The 20,394-nt window shown below is 44.2% G+C and overlaps 1 protein-coding gene across 1 annotated transcript in view; it reads left to right on the top strand.

The window, feature by feature from the left end:
* Positions 1 to 15,882, top strand: part of DRAP1 (DR1 associated protein 1) — a 58,129-nt gene extending 42,247 nt beyond the window's left edge. Inside the window, exons 4-7 of the mRNA XM_068259948.1 lie at positions 7,780 to 7,899; positions 9,706 to 9,796; positions 10,136 to 10,224; positions 15,635 to 15,882. Of these exons, the coding sequence (XP_068116049.1) occupies positions 7,780 to 7,899; positions 9,706 to 9,796; positions 10,136 to 10,224; positions 15,635 to 15,767 (433 nt within the window). The 3' untranslated portion in view covers positions 15,768 to 15,882. The remainder of the gene's footprint in view (positions 1 to 7,779; positions 7,900 to 9,705; positions 9,797 to 10,135; positions 10,225 to 15,634) is intronic.
* Positions 15,883 to 20,394: the final 4,512 nt, after the last annotated feature.

The following is a 20,394-nucleotide window of genomic DNA, read 5'->3' as shown; positions in this document are numbered from 1 at the left end:
ATAGGCAGAAGCCTATGACAGCGGATCGCCAGGATTGACTGACTGGCTGGCTGGACGGAGGGATTTTAGAAAAATAAAAATTAAATAGCAAAATTTATTGCTAAAAAAAAAAAAAAGTAAATATTTGTAAAACATAAAACTGGGGGGGGGGGGGGGATCAGACCCCACCAACAGGAAGCTTGTGTGCTGAGTTGTGCGACACTTCAGCTATGCCTCTATGCCTTAACCACTTGAGGACCCACCCTTTACCCCCCCTTAAGGACCAGCGCTGGTTTGATTGATCTGTGCTGGGTGGGCTCTGCAGCCCCCAGCACAGATCAGGGTGCAGGCAGGGAGATCAGATTGCCCCCCTTTTTTCCCCCCTATGGGGATGATGTGCTGGGGGGGTCTGATCTCTCCTGCCTGCTGTGGGTGGCGGGGGGGGCACCTCAAAGCCCCCCTCCGCGGCGAAATCCTCCCCCTCCCTCTCCTACCTGGCCCCCCCTGGTAAGCCGGGCTGCACAGGATGCTATCCGTCCTGTGCAGCCAGTGACAGGCTGTCTCCTGTCACATGGCGGCGATCCCCGGCCGCTGATTGGCCGGGGATCGCCGATCTGCCTTACGGCGCTGCTGCGCAGCAGCGCCGTACAAATGTAAACAAAGCGGATTATTTCCGCTTGTGTTTACATCTAGCCTGCGAGCCGCCATCGGCGGCCCGCAGGCTATTCACGGAGCCCCCCGCCGTGATTTGACAGGAAGCAGCCGCTCGTACGAGCGGCTGCTTCCTGATTAATTAGGCTGCAGCTGGCGACGCAGTACTGCGTCGCTGGTCCTGCAGCTGCCACTTTGCCGACGCACGTTATGAGTGTGCGGTCGGCAAGTGGTTAAAGGACTTACGAGGCCAAGTCCATCAAAAAAAATAAAAAAAAGTTAGCTACCTTGCTCAGCTTGTAAGGCACGGAGGACGCCGTCCGCGCCCTCCGTGCCGTTCCGCCTGGTCCCCGCCGCTGCACAGCCCCCCTAACGGTCCCCGACCGCGCGGCCCGGGTCGGGCTCCCCAGCCTGTACCAAGATGGCCGGCGGAGCTGGCCGCGGCTGCGCAGTCCGCATAGCCGCGAGTGCGGCTGCGCAGCTCTAAGGCCAACCCCCCGATCCACGCTACTGTTGCGTGGATCGGGGGGTTGGCCTTAGAGCTGCGCAGCCGCACTGGTGGCTATGCGGACTGCGCAGCCGCGGTCAGCTCCTCCGGCCATCTTGGTAAGGGCTGGGGAGCCCGACCCGGGCCGCGCGGTCGGGGACCGTTCGGGGGGCTGTGCAGCGGCGGGGACCAGGCGGAACGGCACGGAGGGCGCGGACGGCGTCCTCCGTGCCTTACAAGCTGAGCAAGGTAGCTAACTTTTTTTTTTTTTTTTTTTTTTTTTTTTATGGACTTGGCCTCGTAAGTCCTTTAAAGCTGCAGTGGTCAATTAAAAACCCTCCTGGCGGTCTATTAAAAACCGCCAGGTTGCAGCAGAGCATTTTTTTTTTTTATTTATTTTTTTAAATCCTGTAGCGAGCCTAGGGCTCGCTACAAGATAGCCGCTGTGCAGCGGCATCCCCCCACCCTCTTCGATCAGGAAATCCCGTTCAAAGAATGGGATTTCCTGGAGGGCTTCCCCCGTCGTGACGTCATTGGGAGTCCCGATCTACCCCTCAGCACTGCCTGGCACTAATTGACCAGGCAGCACACTGGGTCTGGGGGGGGGGGGGGGGGCGCGGCGGCTAATCGGAGCGGCGGCGATCAGAGTGCACACGCAGCTAGCAAAGTGCTAGCTGCGTGTTTCAAAAAAAAATTATGCAAATCGGCCCAGCAGGGCCTGAGAAATCCTCCTGCGCGGCATAGGGGTTACCGCCAGGTAGGTTAAGTAAAAAAAAATGACCTGGTCTTTAGGGGGGTTTAGCACTGCAGTCCTGAAGTGGTTAAGGAAGGATTCTGTCTTTAGCTATGTCAGCCCTCACTATTGTCACATACCTCCCTTGTATGATTTGTAACCTTGATTGGAAGTTGCTGCACTCTTTTTATAGAAATACAGGCAGCAGTAAAAACCTTACAGCTTTTCTGGAGCTTTATAGGTAATCCAATGCCTCTGCCTGTCTCTATATTTGACTATCATCACATAAGATTATAACTTCTAAAACCAGGTCCACAGAGGGCATGAACAACAATATTAAAAATGGTCCGAGGCAGCTGTACTCTTTCTATATAATGAAGGTGTGAGCTTTATGTCATGCCTTGATTCTGTACAGTTTGTGCTTTAGTTCTTTGGTAGTTCTATTTTATACATGTACACTGTACACGTGAGTCCACATGACAAGTGCATTATAAGATTATGGGAAAGTTGCTGTTTCATGTGCTATATAGAACACTATACAGTCAGTTGCCTATGCCCAGTTTTAAGATCATTGTAGGTGTTGCTTTTTTCTAAAGTGTTTTTTTTTTATTTTTAACCACTTTGAAACCCTTGCTACGCTTATCTACTCCCCACAGAACTTCACCTGGGGCTCAGGGGAGTAGATAGGCGTACCTGTGGTAAACAGTGTGCTGTATGCCCAATAAGCTATCTGATTATGTATATAGGGTATCATTTTAACCGTGACAAGTGAGAGAATAGATTTTGTGGTGTTTGACAACTGAGGGCTAAGTCATGTGATTTTTTTTTTTTACTGGAAAACTGAATGAAAAGCAATAAAACTGTTATTTTCATATACTCTGTACCCCCAAATAAAAAAAACAAAAGTGACAGCATTGAGAATACATAAATAGTTACCCTAGGGACTTAGCTTTTAAAATATGTATGCCATGAGAGTGTATTACTGTTAATCATGAAGATAAGGGCTTTTAATTACTGATAGAGTACAATGAGAAAACAGAAAACAAAAAAATACTCCTTTATTCCCAACTAATATATTATCACCATACATTGTACTAGGAACATTATTTAAATGTTGAGATAACCAGGACAAATTAGCAAATACAATGTGTGGATTTTACCTATGGTAACATTATTTATTTGAAAACTATAGTGGATGGAAATGGAGAAATAGTGTATTTTTTACTTTTTTTTTCTTATTTTTCCCTTTAAAATGCACAGATAATAACATAATTACTAAAAGCAAATATCACCCTCACAAAGCATAATTTGTGGCAAAAAAAAACAAGATATAGATCATTTACATCTGATGCGTAACAATAAAGTTATTGGTGAATGAATGGGAGGAGCGCTGAAATGTGAAAATTGCTCTGGTTTTTAAGCAAAAAACCCTGTGGTGCTGAAGTGGTTAACATGTACAGTAAATATCAGTATTTTTCCCTTTTTGTGCTCTTTCCCCTAAGGGGTATTCCCCAAATGTCTTTTACTAGTAAAGCTATAGAATAGTCCTTAAAACGTATGCAACTTATGGACCTTTCACAGCGATCTCTTAAAGTGGACCTGAACTCTGAACTTCCTCTCTGCTCTAAAACATAAGCAGTAGCATAATTTTTATAGAAAAAGTGTTACAACTGATAGAAATCCTGCAATAAATCTGCTGTTAACATCCCGTGTTTACAATTTAGCTGCTTTGCAATGGCAGAGGAGATTCCTGAGCTGACATAGTTGAGAGATCAAATTACAACTTGTGATTAGTTACAGATGAGGGGGAATGAGACAGGCTAAACTCTCTAAATACATACAGGGTGCATTTCTTTTTGTTTTTCCTTCTGTCCTGTGTCAGAGTTCTGGTCCATTTTAAGGTGCGCACTTCAATTTTGGAAGTATAATTTTACCAAATCTATGTAGTAGAAGGGTAAACTTGGTGAATATACTTTGAATGGCTACTTTTAGTCCCTCAAATTACAATGAAGTGCTAATTTTGTACAATAGGTTCCCATTAACTATACAACTTAACAGATGATTGACCTTTTGATCCGATAATTGTGATAAATGTTTGTCTCCATATCCCTCTCACTTCAGGTGTTCTTTTAAAAGGGGAATTGTCAGCCACAAAATTAAATTCCATTTACCCACTGCTCTGTGCTTTTAATATGCTGCCTACAACCTTACCCTGCATTACTAGCACTCCAATCTATTCAGATATGTTTCTGCTTTAATAAATCTTATTTCAGCCAGCCTGGCTCTATTTTTGCCATTGTCAATGAGAAGGAAGCTTGTCATCACTCCTCCCACATTCCTGCTCCTCACTGATTGGCTGAGGACAGTTCAGTGAGCTGCGGAAATCTGATCTGTGCTATGCTCACATGTGTTTACAAAGCAAGCTAGCTATGGCAATTTCTAGGAGAGAAAAAAGAGTAAGGGGGGAAATTACATTACGATTGGCTTCAGTCAGAGGGAATCAAGATGGCAAATGTCAGGAACAGATTTCTCTTTTATTTACTATATAAAATTCACTGAAATCAAAATGTGGACGCTACAATACATCTGTTATGTAACTAGAACAAGTAGTTATCTACTTTATGTTTTTTTTTTCCTGGTATAGTATGGCTGTTCCTGCTGCTTTAGCTGTCATGCCAGAGAGCAGGTCAACAAAAAATGGGTAATAAGAACTTGAGAAGCTTCCCCATCCAGCAACTCCTATTGCAGTAAATCCGACATGATCATCCTTCCTCACTATATCAAAACTCAAGAAAAAAGGCGTCTTGGCTGGACTTTAGGCTGCTGGTTTCCTGCCAGTCTCTGGAATGGTGAATCTTTCTCAGATCCCAGCCAAGGAACAAATTGGGCTGAAATGATTCCCATCCATGTGAGCCAGATAGGTAGGAGTGCTCACATCTCTGAGCTCATTATTCCAAACATCTGGCAATAGTTCAGAGCGTCTCACTGCAGGGAATGAGGAACCATATGGGCATTGCTTTCTGCTAGGTAATGCCCAATTAACCCCAAGGCTGAGCAAGGAAACATTCTAACAGCAATCGGGTTACTAAGTGAATATAAACAGTATATAAAAGGAAAGGTAGACAAAATGCCTCATTCATTTAAGGCGCACCATTGCCTGCTTATTGCTACAGGGAATCGCCGAGATGCTCATCATTTAAAGTTTACTGTATTTCGATTGGTCCAATTCCTAATTTTTTCTTTATGAATTTACATAATTATGGTAGCAACTTTTATATCCTCTAATCCAACTGTTTGGAAAAAAACCATAATTAACATAACATTTAAATCTACTCAAAATGTGACCTTGTGACTCCCAAAGGACGAAGGCCATATTAAATTTACTAGTGTTACCAGGGCTTTAGAGTTGGAGTTGAGGAGTAGGAACAATTTTTGGGTACTTCAGCCCATATGCAATTAATGTTTCACCTGAGTTATCTCCTAGGAGATAATTTTCATCTTCTTTGTAAAATAAATTTTTTGCTTTTTACAATTGAAAAAGTACTCAAAAGGTCGTGCAAATCAACTTTTTATTTTGACTATTTTCTTGCTCACTGGTGATTTAAAGGGCATTTTATGACAAGTTGTATACATATCACCTAGGAGAAAACTCGGGAGAAAAGTGAATTGCATACGGACCCTGGAGTCCGAGTTGGAGTCAGTGGTTTTATAAATTGAGGAGCTGGAGTGGGATGATTTTTGAACCCACTCCACAGCCATGCAGGGGCTGTGGAGTAGGGAGTCAGTTAGAGCAATTTTGGGTACTCGAAGTGGGAGTCGGTGGTTTCATAAACTGAGGAGTCGGAGTCAGATGGTTTTGTTTTTTTTGTTTTTTTACCAACTTTAAAGCCCTGAGTGTTACAGTAGGAAAGTTGACTAAAGGTGGTGGCTAAGGGGGTGGTGACAAAAGCAGTGACATGGGTGGAGCATGGAAATCACAATTACTGGTATGTCTTTCGATGCAGAGTTCACTGCTTACCACAATTATCCAGTGCTATTCACAATTGAGGGGCGGAGCTTGTCAGTCACTAAGCTGGCACAGCCTGCTGTGCACTAGACCTCACCTTTTAAAGGGACTCCGAGCACCTCTCATGGGCATGCCTTTAAGACTCCGACCAGTACTGTAAACTACTTAAAGATGCATACCTTTCTGTAGCTTGTGCTCTCTTTCATTTGATTCCCGAATCGCCGTTCTACACCAAATAGTTTTCGTTTTGATTTCAATTCAAAATTCACGGCTGCCATCTTGGCTATGTTATAACTTCTGGGTCACCCCTGTCTTCTCTGTTAGAGAAGTACATCACTGAATGAAGCAGGAAGAGGAAGTGACATGCATGGCCATTGCAAGAGGCTCCTCCAGAGGGGTCATAGCACGACTTTGTTGGAAGTTGTCTGGCTTAAAGGAATGCCCATGAGAGGTGCTCAGTCCCTTTAAAGTCTCAGGTCTTGCATTTGTATTGCAAAGTGAGAAGTTAAAAATGTAATTTGTTCATACTGTTTGAACAACAATCAGCCTGCACATATTCATCTTTACAACTGGCAGAGATGAAAAAACAGCACAAACTGCCATTATCTATAACCACACCGCCTAACGATGCACCTACACACACACGCACTTGTTTGAGAAAAGGTAAAAATTTCTCATGGGAAACAAGATATCGGCTAATGATTGTTATGAAGTTTAAACATTGGTTACAAGTCCTCTTTAAGGGGAAAAAAATGTTTCAAATGGAAAATGGCCCGTTTCCACTACAGCGAATCCGCATGCGTTTTCTGCCTGCAGATTCGCATAACCAATACAAGTGGATGGGCTTGTTTCCACTTTTCTGATTCGGGCATCAAATGAAAGAGGAGAGCACAAGCTACAGAATGGTATGCATCTTTAAGTACTTTACAGTACTGGTTGGAGTCTTAAAGGCATGCCCATCTGAACTTACCTGGAGCTTTCTCCAGCCTACCGTAGGTCGGGAGGTCCCTCGGTGTCCTTCTGGCTCCTCTTTTAGGCCCTGCTCAGAAATGGCTCCCGGTGACACTGGGACCGAGTGTCGGGCTCCCTCTTCCTGAAAGATGACGTCAGTCGTCACCACGTCTGCTGCCTCGTGTCATCACGGCAGCCGGCACGACAGTACTGCGCATGCGCGATTTAATCGCGCATACGCAGTACTGTCACGCCGGCCACTGTGATGATGCGAGGCGGCCGGCGTGGTGACTGACGTCCTCTTTCCGGAAGAGGGAGCCCGACACTCGGTCCCAGAGCCGCCGGGAGCAATTTCTGAGCAGGGCCTGGAAGAGGAGCCAGAAGGACGCCGAAGGTCCTCCCGACCTACGGTGGGCTGGAGAAAGCCCCAGGTAAGTTCAGATTTTGTTCTCATTTACTGGTCAGAGTCCTTTTTAACAGAGGAAATACTTTTGTTTAGATGTGGAGGTTTTGTTCTTTTCAGGGGTTCCCAACTCAGTCCTCACGTTCCCCCTACAGTGCATGTTCTGCAGAAAACCACAAACACTCACAGGTGAGGTAATTAGTGTCTCAGGAGAGCTGATTAACGACCTCTGTAGATTTCCACAAAACCAGCACTGTTGGGCAGGGCTCTGGAGTTGGAGTCTCCACCAGGCACTTTCTTGTACCTCTGTCCTGATGGTCTCCACCAGGCACTCAATGAAGAACTTCAGTGACATAAAATTGCTCCTCTAGACTCTCCATGTGTAGAACCTCTTGAGTGAGCGTTCTTAGTGGTTGTATGTAAAGAGCATTTACGGTAACAGGAGCCTATTGCCCCATTGAAAATTGTAGTATTTTTTTTTTTGTAATTGCCAGTGCTGAAGTTGAATTTCACAAACTATACTTCATTGTAATTTATTTATTTATTTATTTATTCTATACCATTCACAGGAAACAATGTATAGAACTTGAACAGCAGTTTGATTTCCTAAAGGATCTTGTTGCCACTGTCCCAGACATGCAGGGTGAGACGGAAGACAATCACACAGAAGGCGAGAGAGTGTCACGGAGGTAAATTATATCTGTCTTCATGTCTAGAGATTGGCAGCCTCTACAGAAACAGAAGCAAGATGACATCACTACCAGCCAATCTAAAACATGCAGATCCTCTGATGCATTGATCAGCTGATTCTCCTTGAACTCCTCTTGCAAGGAAAATACAGTAGTTAAGGTGCCCATACAACAGGCGATGATGGGCAAATTCGACCAAGAGACAAATCTTTCTCTCTGATCGAATTTGATCGGAGAGAGATCGGTCGGCTGCCTATACACCGCAGGCCAATTCCCAATCGATTTCAGCATAAAATCTCTCGGAATCGGCCAAGTTAGCTGCATCGGTCACCTCGCCACTGTTCCTTAGTGTATAAATGTATATGTGCGCATAAGTGCTTTTATGCATTACCTGTCCTGTATCGCGGTGCCCGTCCATCTTCCGTTCTTCCATTAGCCCTATACATGCCGTCGCGTGCTATACGCCGGCGGTGAGTATAGGGTAATGGAGAAGCGGCGGATTTGGAAGTAAGACGGTCACCGTGACGCAGGAACGAATGTATAAATGCACACATACATGCACATTTATACATTGGGGAAACGGCGCCAGGGATCTTTTCGCTCCCCGTCACCACCAGGCACCTGATTGAGCATTTCGGCCCTACATCTTGCAGCACGTCCAACCGATACGTGATACCAATTTTGGGCCATAATTGGTCGGGTCATCAATTGGGCAAGTACTTGGCCTGATGTATGGCCAACTTTGAGAGGTGAATATCTGTTCACTGCTTGCCTTCTCACACAAGGCCTGAGGCACAAAGCTCTGGTAATCTTGCCATATGCAGGCAGTGTAGAGCAGGGTTACCAGTACAAACCTCAGCAGAGAACAGTTTGTTGTGCATATTATTACTTCCTGCAGTACGCGGGTAAGGCGAGCATTGCTTTGATATTGTGTGTTAAGCAAGTAACTTAAGTGTATTTTGGGATGCGCTAATTGCGCAACACGCTGTGGTTTGTGCAGCAAGCTCATAGTGTCATGTTACTTGCTTTGTCTGTAGAGGAAATGGGCAACGGGCTGTTAATAGTTCTGGATTGAATGCAACTTGAAATCGAGCCAGTCAGATTTACTTCTTTCCGAACGTTATTTCCCCAGTTTTATGCTCTGCATTAACCTTGCGGCGGCTCCCACACGTCAGGCTTGGGGTTACCGCTCTGAGCTCTGGATTTCCAGCCCGAAGCCTGACTCGTCATTACTGCTAAGGAGGTTTAGGGCTCGTTCACACTTGAGCGGGAATTCTAGATCACTGCAAACCGCGTAGCTAATGTAATCCTATGGCAGTGTTCTCACTACCGCGATCGTGGGCATTTTGTGATTAGCGATAATCGCAAACTGCTTACCTGCAGCGTTTTGGTAGCGATTCTGGAGTGATCGCATTAAGCATGTCTAGAACCGCTAATCGTGATTGCTCCCAAAACGCTACTGTCCAGTGGCGGTAATACCTAGCATTCTGCGATTTTTAAGTGCGAGTGTCCATGAATGAAAATACATGAACTATTGACTTTTTTTTTTTTTAATCTCCCTCTGCTTTCAGACGTTTTATTCTGCCAGAAAAACTTTTATGGCTGTAATTTGTCTTATCCGTGATGTTTACTATATTCTATAGATTTATGTTTACTGTAGTCTCGAAGATACTGACAGAAGCCGTCACTTCCATGCCTTAAAATTAACTATTTCAGGCGCAAAATAAAACAAGTAAAGAAGCCTGATTATTGCACTGTACATACACGTAGGTACCCTTAAGTTTTCGTTTTTTCTTTTTCCCCAAGGGGTCGAAAACCAGGAAGCAATAGAAAGAATGGTGGTACAGCTATGAAAGGAAAGGAAAAAAAAGCGTCCGAGACAGATTCAGATCAAGAGGTGAGTCTGGGGTTTTGTATTCGTGGAGAGATCTTTATTTTTTTTACATCAGTGCAAGAGCTGGGAACTGTTGTTGAGCAACATACAGTGGAGAACTGTATAGCTGGATAGTGTACTGGTTAAGGGCCTCTGACACCGGAGACCAGGGTTCAAATCGCCTATTCAGCAAGGAGACCTTGGGCAAGACTCCCTAACACTACTACTGCCTACTGTGCATGCCCTATTGGCTGCAGCTCTGGTGCTTTGAGTCCGCCAGAAGAAAAGTGCAATATAAATGTTCTGTCTCTCTTTCTGTGCTTTATTGTATTTGTATTGAATTATGGCTGTTACTCTTAACAGGATGACTCTGAAGGCACAGACACAGACGGTGAAGAAGAAATGTGTATTGCTCCAGCAGCAAGTATGCAATCGCCCACAACGTTTCAAAGGTAAAAACCTTTCAAGTCCAAAGTCCAAATCTAATTTATAAAAAAAAATAAATAAATAAATAGGTGCATAATAAAGCGTTAACCACAGCTTTGCTCCTTATGATGTACCACTGGTCCAGTCTTTCATACTCCTGTCCTTATATTATACAATTGGTAGAGCAGCAATGCCTCTGATAGTAAACTGTAGTGAAGCAAAGGTGGGACAACACTCCTCATTGGGGCCAATCGCGTCACTCGCTGACATTGGCAAGTGATGTGATTGGCTCCAATGACGAGCTGTTGTCCCTCCTTTGCTACCTTCGGGTCCAATTTTGCAAGCAGAGCAGCGGGGATGTCATTCAGCCTGCAGCGACTGGACTTCATGGAGGAGCGTAACCTCCTGCGAATTCAATTGTTTTACTACAGTAAATACAGACGCTACTCTGCTCCGCCACTCCCTTTAGCTTACATCCTGTGGACTCAAGCCAAGCCGCGCTAGCTGCATGACGGGGGTCAGGGGAAATTAAATGTTTATTGTTACTTATGCAAATAGTTATGCTACTGTTTCCGCCCTCCCCTTAATGCACGTTTTTTGAACATAACCCCCCCTCCCCCTGCACCACCTTCATTAGTGCAGGGCACTAGTCTGAATTGGCACTGGTCTGAATTGTTGTATTCGGACCATAAGACGCACTGTTGTATTTTTCGTTTTCTCGTCCAAAAAATATGGTATTTAAAGGATTTCCATGGTGAAAACTGAAATGTACCTTTTATTTACCTGGGGATTCTCCCAATCCCTAGAAGTCATTTGTGCCCCTCGCTGCACCTCCGGTGTTCTTCTGGGTCCCACTGGCAGTCTCTGAAGTATCACCGACCCCCGATTGGTTGGCATCTTCTGGGCATGCCCCGACTGCGGGAAAGTACAGCGCCTGCGGGTCTTGGTGATCGTTCAGAGGCTGCCAGCGGGACCCGGGAGAAGACTAGAGCTTCGGCGAGGGACACAAATGACTTATATGGGCTGGAAGAAGCCCCTGCTAAGTAAAGCTAGATTTAATTTTTCACTTTGGAAATCCTTTAAAGCGTCCTTGAAGGGGTTACAAAATAAATTAGAATCTTACCTCAGTAGTTGGAAGCTTCTGGATGGTCCAGAGGCTTCCCGGATGTTCATAGAGCCCATCTTCCTCTTCTGGCCGCACTCTGGGCAGTGAACAAGCAAATATTTTTGGAAGTTCTGACATGCATGTTTCTAGTGATGGTCATGTCTAGGAGAACTCATGGAGAAGTATGTGATTTGTTTGATCAGCTGATAGATTTGCAAAGCTCTGATTTGCTGTGATCACATCCGGCTTTAGCACATGATCATGACCAGCAAATCAGAAACTTGCATATCTATCACCTGACCAAACTGATCACATGCTCCTTCATGAGTTTTTCTAGACATGACCATCTCTACTCGTTTCATGGCAGATTGGCGACTGGACCACATGGTGATCACACAGTTTCTGTCCATGTGTGTTGGTCCGTAAGCTGTTCCTTGGACAACAAAACACAGGTTAACCAGAGTGGCTCCCCCAGGCGAAAATGATTATACAGATCTGAAAATCAGTAGAGCTTGCAGCAATAAAATCCTTTTGCCAGCAACCCATCATCTAAAGAGAGTTTTATAGCATGGATCCAGGTAGCAGCAGACACGAAGGCATTCAGTAAGGGCTCGTTAAAATAAGGGCAAAAACGCCCTTAGTGTGAAGTGCAGGCGATTTTCAAAATCTCCCTAAAAACGATTGTGCAATGATTCCCTACGAGATCGTTCACATCTGAGCTGTTCGTTTCCGCTCAGCAAAGCGGTACCTGTAAGCTTTTTGAGGCGATTCCGCCTCAATGGAAGGTATAAGAAAAATGCAAAACGCCCACAAAATCGCTTTGTGCAGTAATTGCGTTCACGTTTTTAAGAATAAATACATTGTATTTTTTCCAGAGTTCACTTTCCTGACTTCCTGGCGTCAGGGAGTGGATGACAAAACCGCTCTGGTAAAGCACTTAGAAAAGTGCTTTTACTAGAAACACCGCGCATGGTGGAGTGTCGGAAGGGGGAAAATAGCCCACAAAAATGCAAAACGCTTGTGTTTACGTTTTTAGGTGTGAATGAGGCCTTAGAGCAACTACAAACTAAAAAGAACCTGAAGTGAGAGGCTGCCATCTTCATTCTGATGCTCTGTCTGTAATACTACTTAAAGGACTTGCGAGCCGAACAGTATAAAAAAAAGTTTAGTACCTGTGTTTATTTTGAATCTACAGAGGACGCCCTCCGTGCCCTCCGTTAAATTCCGCCGGGTCCCCGCTCTGCTACTGGCCCCCTGGTCTGCTCCCGACCCCACCGCCCGGGTCGGACTCTCATTCCTCCAGTAACCTGGCCGACGGAGCACAGTCCGCATAGACGCGAGTGCGGCTGCGCAGCTCTAGGGCTCCTCCCGCCGCGTCCAGGTTACAGGCTGTCTTCTGTGCGTGGATTGGGGATAGGAAACTAAAATGACAGCCTCCACATACTTATTTCAGGCTCCCTTTAAGTGTACTGCTGTCTGCTGTTTTTGTAAAAGAGCCTTAAAGTGAACCTGAAATGGCATGTGTGAGCCTATTTATACCTACCTGGAGCTTCCTCCACCCCCATGAGGTGCTTGGGGTCCCTTTCCGCCCTCTCCAGGCTCTCTGTTCTCTCTGAAATCATCTCGGTAATCAGACCGGTTTTGCTCAGCTGCGCATGCGTGGCTCAGCTGCACACACACACCCCCTGTCACACAGGAGCACAGCGGGGTGTGCGTGTGGGTAGGCCGTGCATGTGCAGAAGTGCACGACTGGATGTATTACTGGGCGGGTTTCAGACAGAGCGGCCGGTGAGGACAGCAATGGACTCAAAGCACCTCATGGGGCTAGTGGAACCCGCAGGTAATTATAAATAGGCCCATACACGCCATCTCTGGTGAGAGTTTGACTGCAGGTCTCCTGGAAGTAGGGATGGTCAATAAGATGCTAATAATTCTGAACTGATGCACATTTTATGCTAATTTTATGCAGATTCGCTTTGGACCAATCGAATGCAGCTGCTGAATTTGGCCCATTTCCAAGTTGCATAAATTTGCATAAATTGCCATAAAATTTGCATCCGCATGGAATTATTAACATTTCATTAGAAGTCAAATGCAACTCGACAGACTTTGTAAAGGTCCATTTAGCATATAAATGTCCAAACTGATTAGTAAAAAGACTACAGTAGAATCCCTTTATAGTGAACTCCAAGGGACCAGGAAAAGTAGTTTACTATTGTGACGAATCAACTTTTATTCGTCCTAAAAAAGTAGTTAGAGCCTTATAAAATATTCCCTGTCGCCACTATTAAAAGTGACTGCAGAGGGAAAGGCTTGGTTTATGAGAAGATCAGGGGAGCCAGGGGTTAACAGTTCCTCTCCCTGGTCAAATGCTAACAAACCCTGGCTCTTTGGTAGCTTCTAATTACAGCTTTTCTCACCTCCGTGTGAAAGTGTTTCTCCAGCATCCCTGGAATGGTTATAGCTCATCCATCAGAGATTAGATGGACAGAAGTTAATAAACCGCCCCTTCCTCCAGACTGCTAGGAACCGATCACAGCAGGGGGTTCTCTCAGGATTACCTCAGCTGCAGGATCAAGGAGATTTCATCTCCCAGCTGACCTTTCTGTGATCTCACAAATATGAAATCCATCTTTTGCCATAAAGATGGCTTTCCAAATAGGCAACGGCCTTTAGAACCCGCTTATTCTGAAATTCGGAACCAACCACACGATTGGATGTTTCTGAATTCAAGGTAAGCCCTGCCAAAGCAGAGATACGCATTTTGGGGTCACCATTCACTCTAAACCCCCCAAGTTTGGTATCAACGTTCTTGATAAATTCTGACAAACCTAAAAATGTTATTAGATTTAACATAACTTGTACGGTTTGCAGATGAGCACACTTATCATGATTCAGGTAAATTCTTGCTTCTATGAGAGGGGCAGAGACCTCCTGCTGCAAAGAGGTGTGTGATCCATGCCCCCTAACCCCTCCTTGCTGGAGTGGGGGCTATAACCACAGAGAGCCCAGAAAGCTCTGGGTCCTTTACCTTCAATCTGATGCCTAGTAACATCCTGGCAGCCCGCAAGGACACGGGCCAAAACCTCCATCTTTGAACTTTCTAACAAAGGCCTGTTGGCCGCATGGCAACCGCCATTTTGGGACTTTCGCCAAAGACTTGCGATTGCCGCATGGACTACCAATAACGGTATTTAACCTGTATATAATCGGACATTCTGTTCCTTTTCTTCCCTTCTCTCTGTCAATCAATCTGTTCTAAAATAAGCTGTGTGTATGTAGTTTAGAAATAAACTAACGATTTTATTGTTCAGTCTTGTGCCTGTTCTGGTCATCTGATTGCTGCTTAACGAATCTGCCCTCTGAAGAGTCAGTCATACTACCGCATTGTTTTATGATTTGCTTATAAATTGTTGATTTGCTAGCTAGGTTGTAAATAACCGTTTCTTCCTTCTAGGATTAGCTAGTACCAGATTTCCTGTGCGAAATCGATAACTTTGTTTCTCGATTATAAATACAATTCGAGATTGCATCATATAGGGACCCAGTAACCTTTCTTTAACGTCACATTGCTCACAGTCTTTAAGCCGTCGGAAGTGATTATTCCCCGAACGGTGACTTGAGCGTGTTGAACGTGATTGGGCTGGCTACCGTATTATGATAGCGTTGGAGACTGTCCGCTCCATACAACCGGACAGTGGTGGCAGTGTATTTACCCGATTTCCAGCGCGAAATCGATATTTTTAGTTTACAGATTGTATATACAATCAAAATTGTACATGTATGGGCACCTCCAACCAATCTTAACCATTTACTACGCACACAGTGAATTTGCCTCCAGCAGTCTCTAGTGCATGAGACCTGCATTGCAACAGTGGCCTAGTAATACGGGATTGGTGGATGTTTGTCCCATTACATATTGTCGGCAGCTGCGCGACCAATCTTTATTGTCAGTCTGTTCACCGTACTTCCTGCGTATGCTAACGGGAGCAGATTAGACGGGATTGGCACGCTCTGTCGCCCTTTTCTTCTTACCTCTGACGATCCAGCAACCGGTCTCGTTGTCCGTCTGCGCCCGTACTTCCTGCGTACGCTAACGGGAGCAGATCTCGACGGGATCGCGGGGCTGGATTGTCACAACTATATCAGAATTGGTCGTGCATTGTACATTTATACAAATGCATTTTTAATGACCTGAGTTTACTATATCCAGAGGCTTGCCATACCAGTGTTTACTATATATCAAGATTCTACTGTACTTCACTTTTTTTTGCTCTTCATATTAAAGATTTTACTACTTCATTTCTGAATATATATTTTTTCCTCTCCAGTTCCCCGCCAGCTCCTTCTTTCAATCTCTTCAATTCTGCACCAGCCATGCCCCCGGCGCCTGCTGCTTTGCCTGCTATGCCAGCTCCGTTGATACCCACCGACTGCGAAGAGGAAGAGGATTATGATTCGTAGCCTCTGGACAAACACCTCTAGATTCCGTTTTCATTTATTTGCTTCTTTGGTTTTGTTTTACTTGGGTTTATGAATTGTCGGGCCTCACGGCCGTGGGGTTGGGTGGGGGGAGGGGGGTAGTGGGCAATGTGTTCTTAAATTTATTAAAAAAGGGCGTGGAGGAATCCAGCTTGATTTGTGTGTTTATTTATTTCAAAGTATATGGACTTGTTTCCTTTACTACTAGAACATTTTGGCTTTTAAGTGGCCCTGAACAGACTTTAAAAAGGCACTACTGAACTTACCTGGGGCTTCCTCCAGCTGCCCAGTAGCCTGTGAGGTTCATTGGTGTCTTCCAGGTTCCCTCCGTTCTCCCACGTGTCTAGATCTGTGGTGGGATTGAGTGGCATGAATGTGTAGGAGGAGCGCTTGTGGCCATTGGTGGTTTGTGTCTTCTCTACTAAGGGTTGAAATTCCCATTTGTTTTATTAGTTGTCTGAAGTGAGAGGACTATGGAGGCTGCCATATGTATTTCCCTTTATGCAATAATGGAGGCAGAGGATCAGCAGGACAGCCAGGCAACTAATACTTTTAGCCAATGGATTGATTGCAGTGAGAAGCTGTATGCTATGTGCGGGAAGGTAGTGCAGGTTGTATCTGTTTTCAGAGCTATGCAGAATTGCGTATGCCTCCGGAAAATGCAGCATCATTACGTGCATCTCAGATCTGGTTTGCTGGCGAAGGGTTGTGAAGGTGGGGGAGGGAGAATTGCACAATATTAGGCAGGTATTTGGGTTGATCACTGGATATGTCCACCCCCCCCTTGTTGTTGGACTGAGCTGTTTCTGAGATGGATAAAGCACTGACCTATACAAATAAAGGAATAGGAACGCACCTGGAGTATTTTGTATACAGGCAATCCCCAACTTGCAAACAGGTTACGTTTGGAGGATTGTAATTTGAATTTGTTTGTAAATTGAGTCCTGTGTTAATGGTGAAACGTGGATAAATGTTATTCATTCGGACAGCTCTGGATTTGGACATATAGTAGAAACAATATTTTATGGTTGTTTTCAATGTGCTAGTAAAGCTTTTTTTTTTTTTTTTTTTTTTTTAATGTCTTATAACCGTTTATATGATACTGTGACTTTTGACAAATGTAATAAAAACAGTATTGTATATTTTGTACATGAAGACAACTTTTGTATCTCTGAAAAAAAAAACCTCAAAACAACTTGAGTTGTTTGTAACTAGGGGACTGTCTGATCATCAACCATACTTGTCAATGATCAGGTTAGTGTTACATGTATATCTAGACTAAATACACAGACAAAACCCTGCAGAGCCTGGGCTTTGTCAGGGGGGTACAAAATAAATAGCTAAAGTGACTGCTACTGTCATGTCCCACCTGCAAGTTTATCAGATCAAATGGGGTGAAAAGCAGGAGGGGGAGGCTCTTCCTTTTGGCTCTCTGCTGTCTGTCAATGCTTTTTGCTAGTGTCTGACAGGTCAGAGCTGAAGGTAAATGCCAAACATCTCTCCTGGCTTTACCGCATGCTCAGATCTTTGTGAATTGACATTTACCGACGTGATGAGGTATTTACCGCACACATTCATTATTCATTAAATTCACTAAGCTTAACTCCTGTCTTTAATAACTCTTCTGAGCTGTTTTACAGTTATCACAACTATATCACCATGGTGATAACTGTAAAACAGCTCGGAAGAGTTATTAAAGACAGGAGTTAAAGAGGAACTCCAGTGAAAATAATGTAATAAAAAAAGTGCTTCATTTTTACAATAATTATGTATACATGATTTAGTCAGTGTTTGCTCATTGTAAAATCTTTCCTCTCCCAAATTCACATTCTGACATGTTTTACATGGTGACATTGTTACTGTGGGCAGATTATGGAGCTGGTCTGGCTTTAACAGACAGCTGTAAGCAGCTATTTCCTGTCTGAACATTGTTACATTGTGGCAGTTTGCCCAGAGTACCGTACGGTACCAGAGCCTCTTGTGGGAGGGGTTTCAGCACAAAATCAGTCATACAGCGCCCCCTGATGGTCTGTTTGTGAAAATCATTATTTTTCTCATGTAAAAGTGGGTATCAGCTACTGATTGGGATAAAGTTCAATTCTTGGTCGGAGTTTCTCTTTAAGCTTAGTGAATTGAGGCCTATATAGTGATTTACCTCGCTGGTTGGAAATTTCAGCTTGCTATGCGGTAAGAGCCTTAATCAGTTGCTCTGTTATAACTGAAAGAAAACAGATTTTCAAAGTAATGCCCATGTTTTTTTATGACTCAGTTCCCACAATAGCCTCAATTCACTAACCAGTTTAGACTAGTCTACAGATGGTTTTTAGTCTACTGGTGGTTTGGTGTAATGTTTTTAGACCTGGTCTAACATTCAGTAATTACACAATTCACAAAGGCAAACAAGGAGTAACCACGCCCACTTTTTCTGACAGAGATTAGACCAGCTGATTTCTTGCCGGTAAAGTAATTCTGTGAGGTATTTTAGACGTGAGGATGGAACCTTTACAATTCATTGTGCAGGAGTTTAATTGTATCCAGAGAAGAGCTCATTAAAGGAGAAGGATGTCGGTCAAAGCTACTCATTTGTGAATTGCATCTTTTCTTCATTTTCCCTGCTTTACCCAATTAATTACCAAATGGTTTAGACCAGGTCTAAAAACAGGTCTAAAACATTTGGGAATAGTGAATTCCCCTTTGATGCAACTAACCAAACCATCAGTAGATTAAAAACCATCAGTAGACTAGTCTAAACTGCTTAGTGAATTGAGGGCCGATACACAGTTTAACTGAAAACTTAACAATACACTTCTATGGAGAAAAACGCATACCAACGTGCATACCAATGCATTAAGAGTAAAAGGACCTTTAGTGAATTCACATTTCAGTAAATACTCAGTAAAATTAGCTGTTTTCTGCTGTACTGTATGCGGTAATGCCTTGTTAATTAAAGCTATTGAGTACAGTGACCTAACACCACCTACAATTTACATTTATCTAGCTCAGGTACAGCTCAGTCCTCCAATAGGGGAGTCTCCTTTTTGTTTTTCATATTTGGGCTTTTTTTTCTGTTTTTGATCTTTCCCGAAGAGTTGGTTTGATCACTTCTTATAATGGGGACATAAGCCTAAGCAAACTAGTTGTCTTAATATGATAGCTGTGCAATTATGGTTACTCCGATTACATGTGCTTGTATAAATGACACAAAATGGCCTCAATTCTCAAAGCATTACAGCATTCATGCAAAAAAAAAAAAAAAACCTTCTGATATTACTAAACATCTAATTCACCAAGGCTGCTACTGCATGTAAAAGTAAAATTACCGACCAGTGAGGTAAATTACTGACTTGCATGGCAATTACCTCTAGAAATGTCAGTAAAGGTCAATTCACAAAGATTAGAGCTTTTGGTAAAAATGATCAGTTTTTAAGACCAGCTCTGATCTGCCGGTAACTGATTTCAGCCATGCGTTAAACTAGTAAGCCCCATCTACACGATACGATTCTTTGTGCGATTCGATTCCGATTCTATTTATGATCCGATATGTACAATCGGGATTCGATTCGATTGAATTTGATTTGCCATTGTTTTGCAATGGCAAATCGAATTGAATAGAATCTAATCCCGATCGGACATGTCGGATTTAATCGGATCGTAAATAGAATCGTAATCGAATCGCACAAGGAATCGTATCGTGCAGATTGGGCTTTATGCTAGATACACACCATACAATATTCTGTTAGATTTTCTCTTAGATTTACCCGCCAGATAGCTTTTTTCCATGTTGTAGGTAAATCTAACAGAAGAATCTAACAGAAAATTGTATGGCTATACCTAGCATTAGAGGCAAATGAGACAGCCAATCTGTCTAACTCCTCACCCTATTGCTGCCGATGCACTTCTGGGGATCACTACAGAGTAAAGGCCATGGTTGCTGGCAATAATCTGGGCTGAGTGCAGGGGGCTGCTGGGCACTGTGATGTCTCTTCAGACCCACGTGTCAGCAGCTCTGACTCCGCTGTATTCAGGCTGATCCTCCTAGAGATAAGTAGAAGTAGGGACAGTCACTGTGGGGGAACTACGGTAGCCTGTGTGACAAAGACGAGACCAAGAGCAAAATGGTGCAGTATCGTAGTTCTACTCAAAAAGGAGGGTTGCAGAACTGAAAACCCTGCCCCCACTCGGTACTCCAGGTCTTGCTGGAACCAGGTGGTCGCTCTCCTGGGGTCCTTACTAGCTGTGGATGGCACCACACTGGTGGGAAGGACACCTCCAAAGCAGGTGTAGTGGGCAATGAAGAAGGTAGGGAGCAATTAAAAAAACGAAATCTCACAGAGTATACTTCATCTCCCGGAGATAAGTAATATATAACACAAGTGTAGCATGGAGCAACTCCTGCGCTGACAGAGCTGCTGATATGTGAATGTGACAGCACAGCGCCCTGCAGTCAGCCCAGATTACTGCCAGCAGCCATGGCCTTTACTCTGCAGCGACCCCCAGTGCAGCCTCATCAGCCAGGATCAGTGATGAGAACAGCAACCCTCTTCCCCACTTTCCAAACAGATGGACTTTGTTTGGAAAGTTTCCACATGAATCCCGCATTAAGTTTTGA

Source organism: Hyperolius riggenbachi, chromosome 11 (genome assembly GCF_040937935.1).
Source record: "Hyperolius riggenbachi isolate aHypRig1 chromosome 11, aHypRig1.pri, whole genome shotgun sequence".
In the NCBI taxonomy this organism is placed as follows: domain Eukaryota; kingdom Metazoa; phylum Chordata; class Amphibia; order Anura; family Hyperoliidae; genus Hyperolius; species Hyperolius riggenbachi.
The sequence above is the reverse complement of the archived record's forward strand: the minus strand, read 5'-3'. Positions and strand labels throughout refer to the sequence as shown.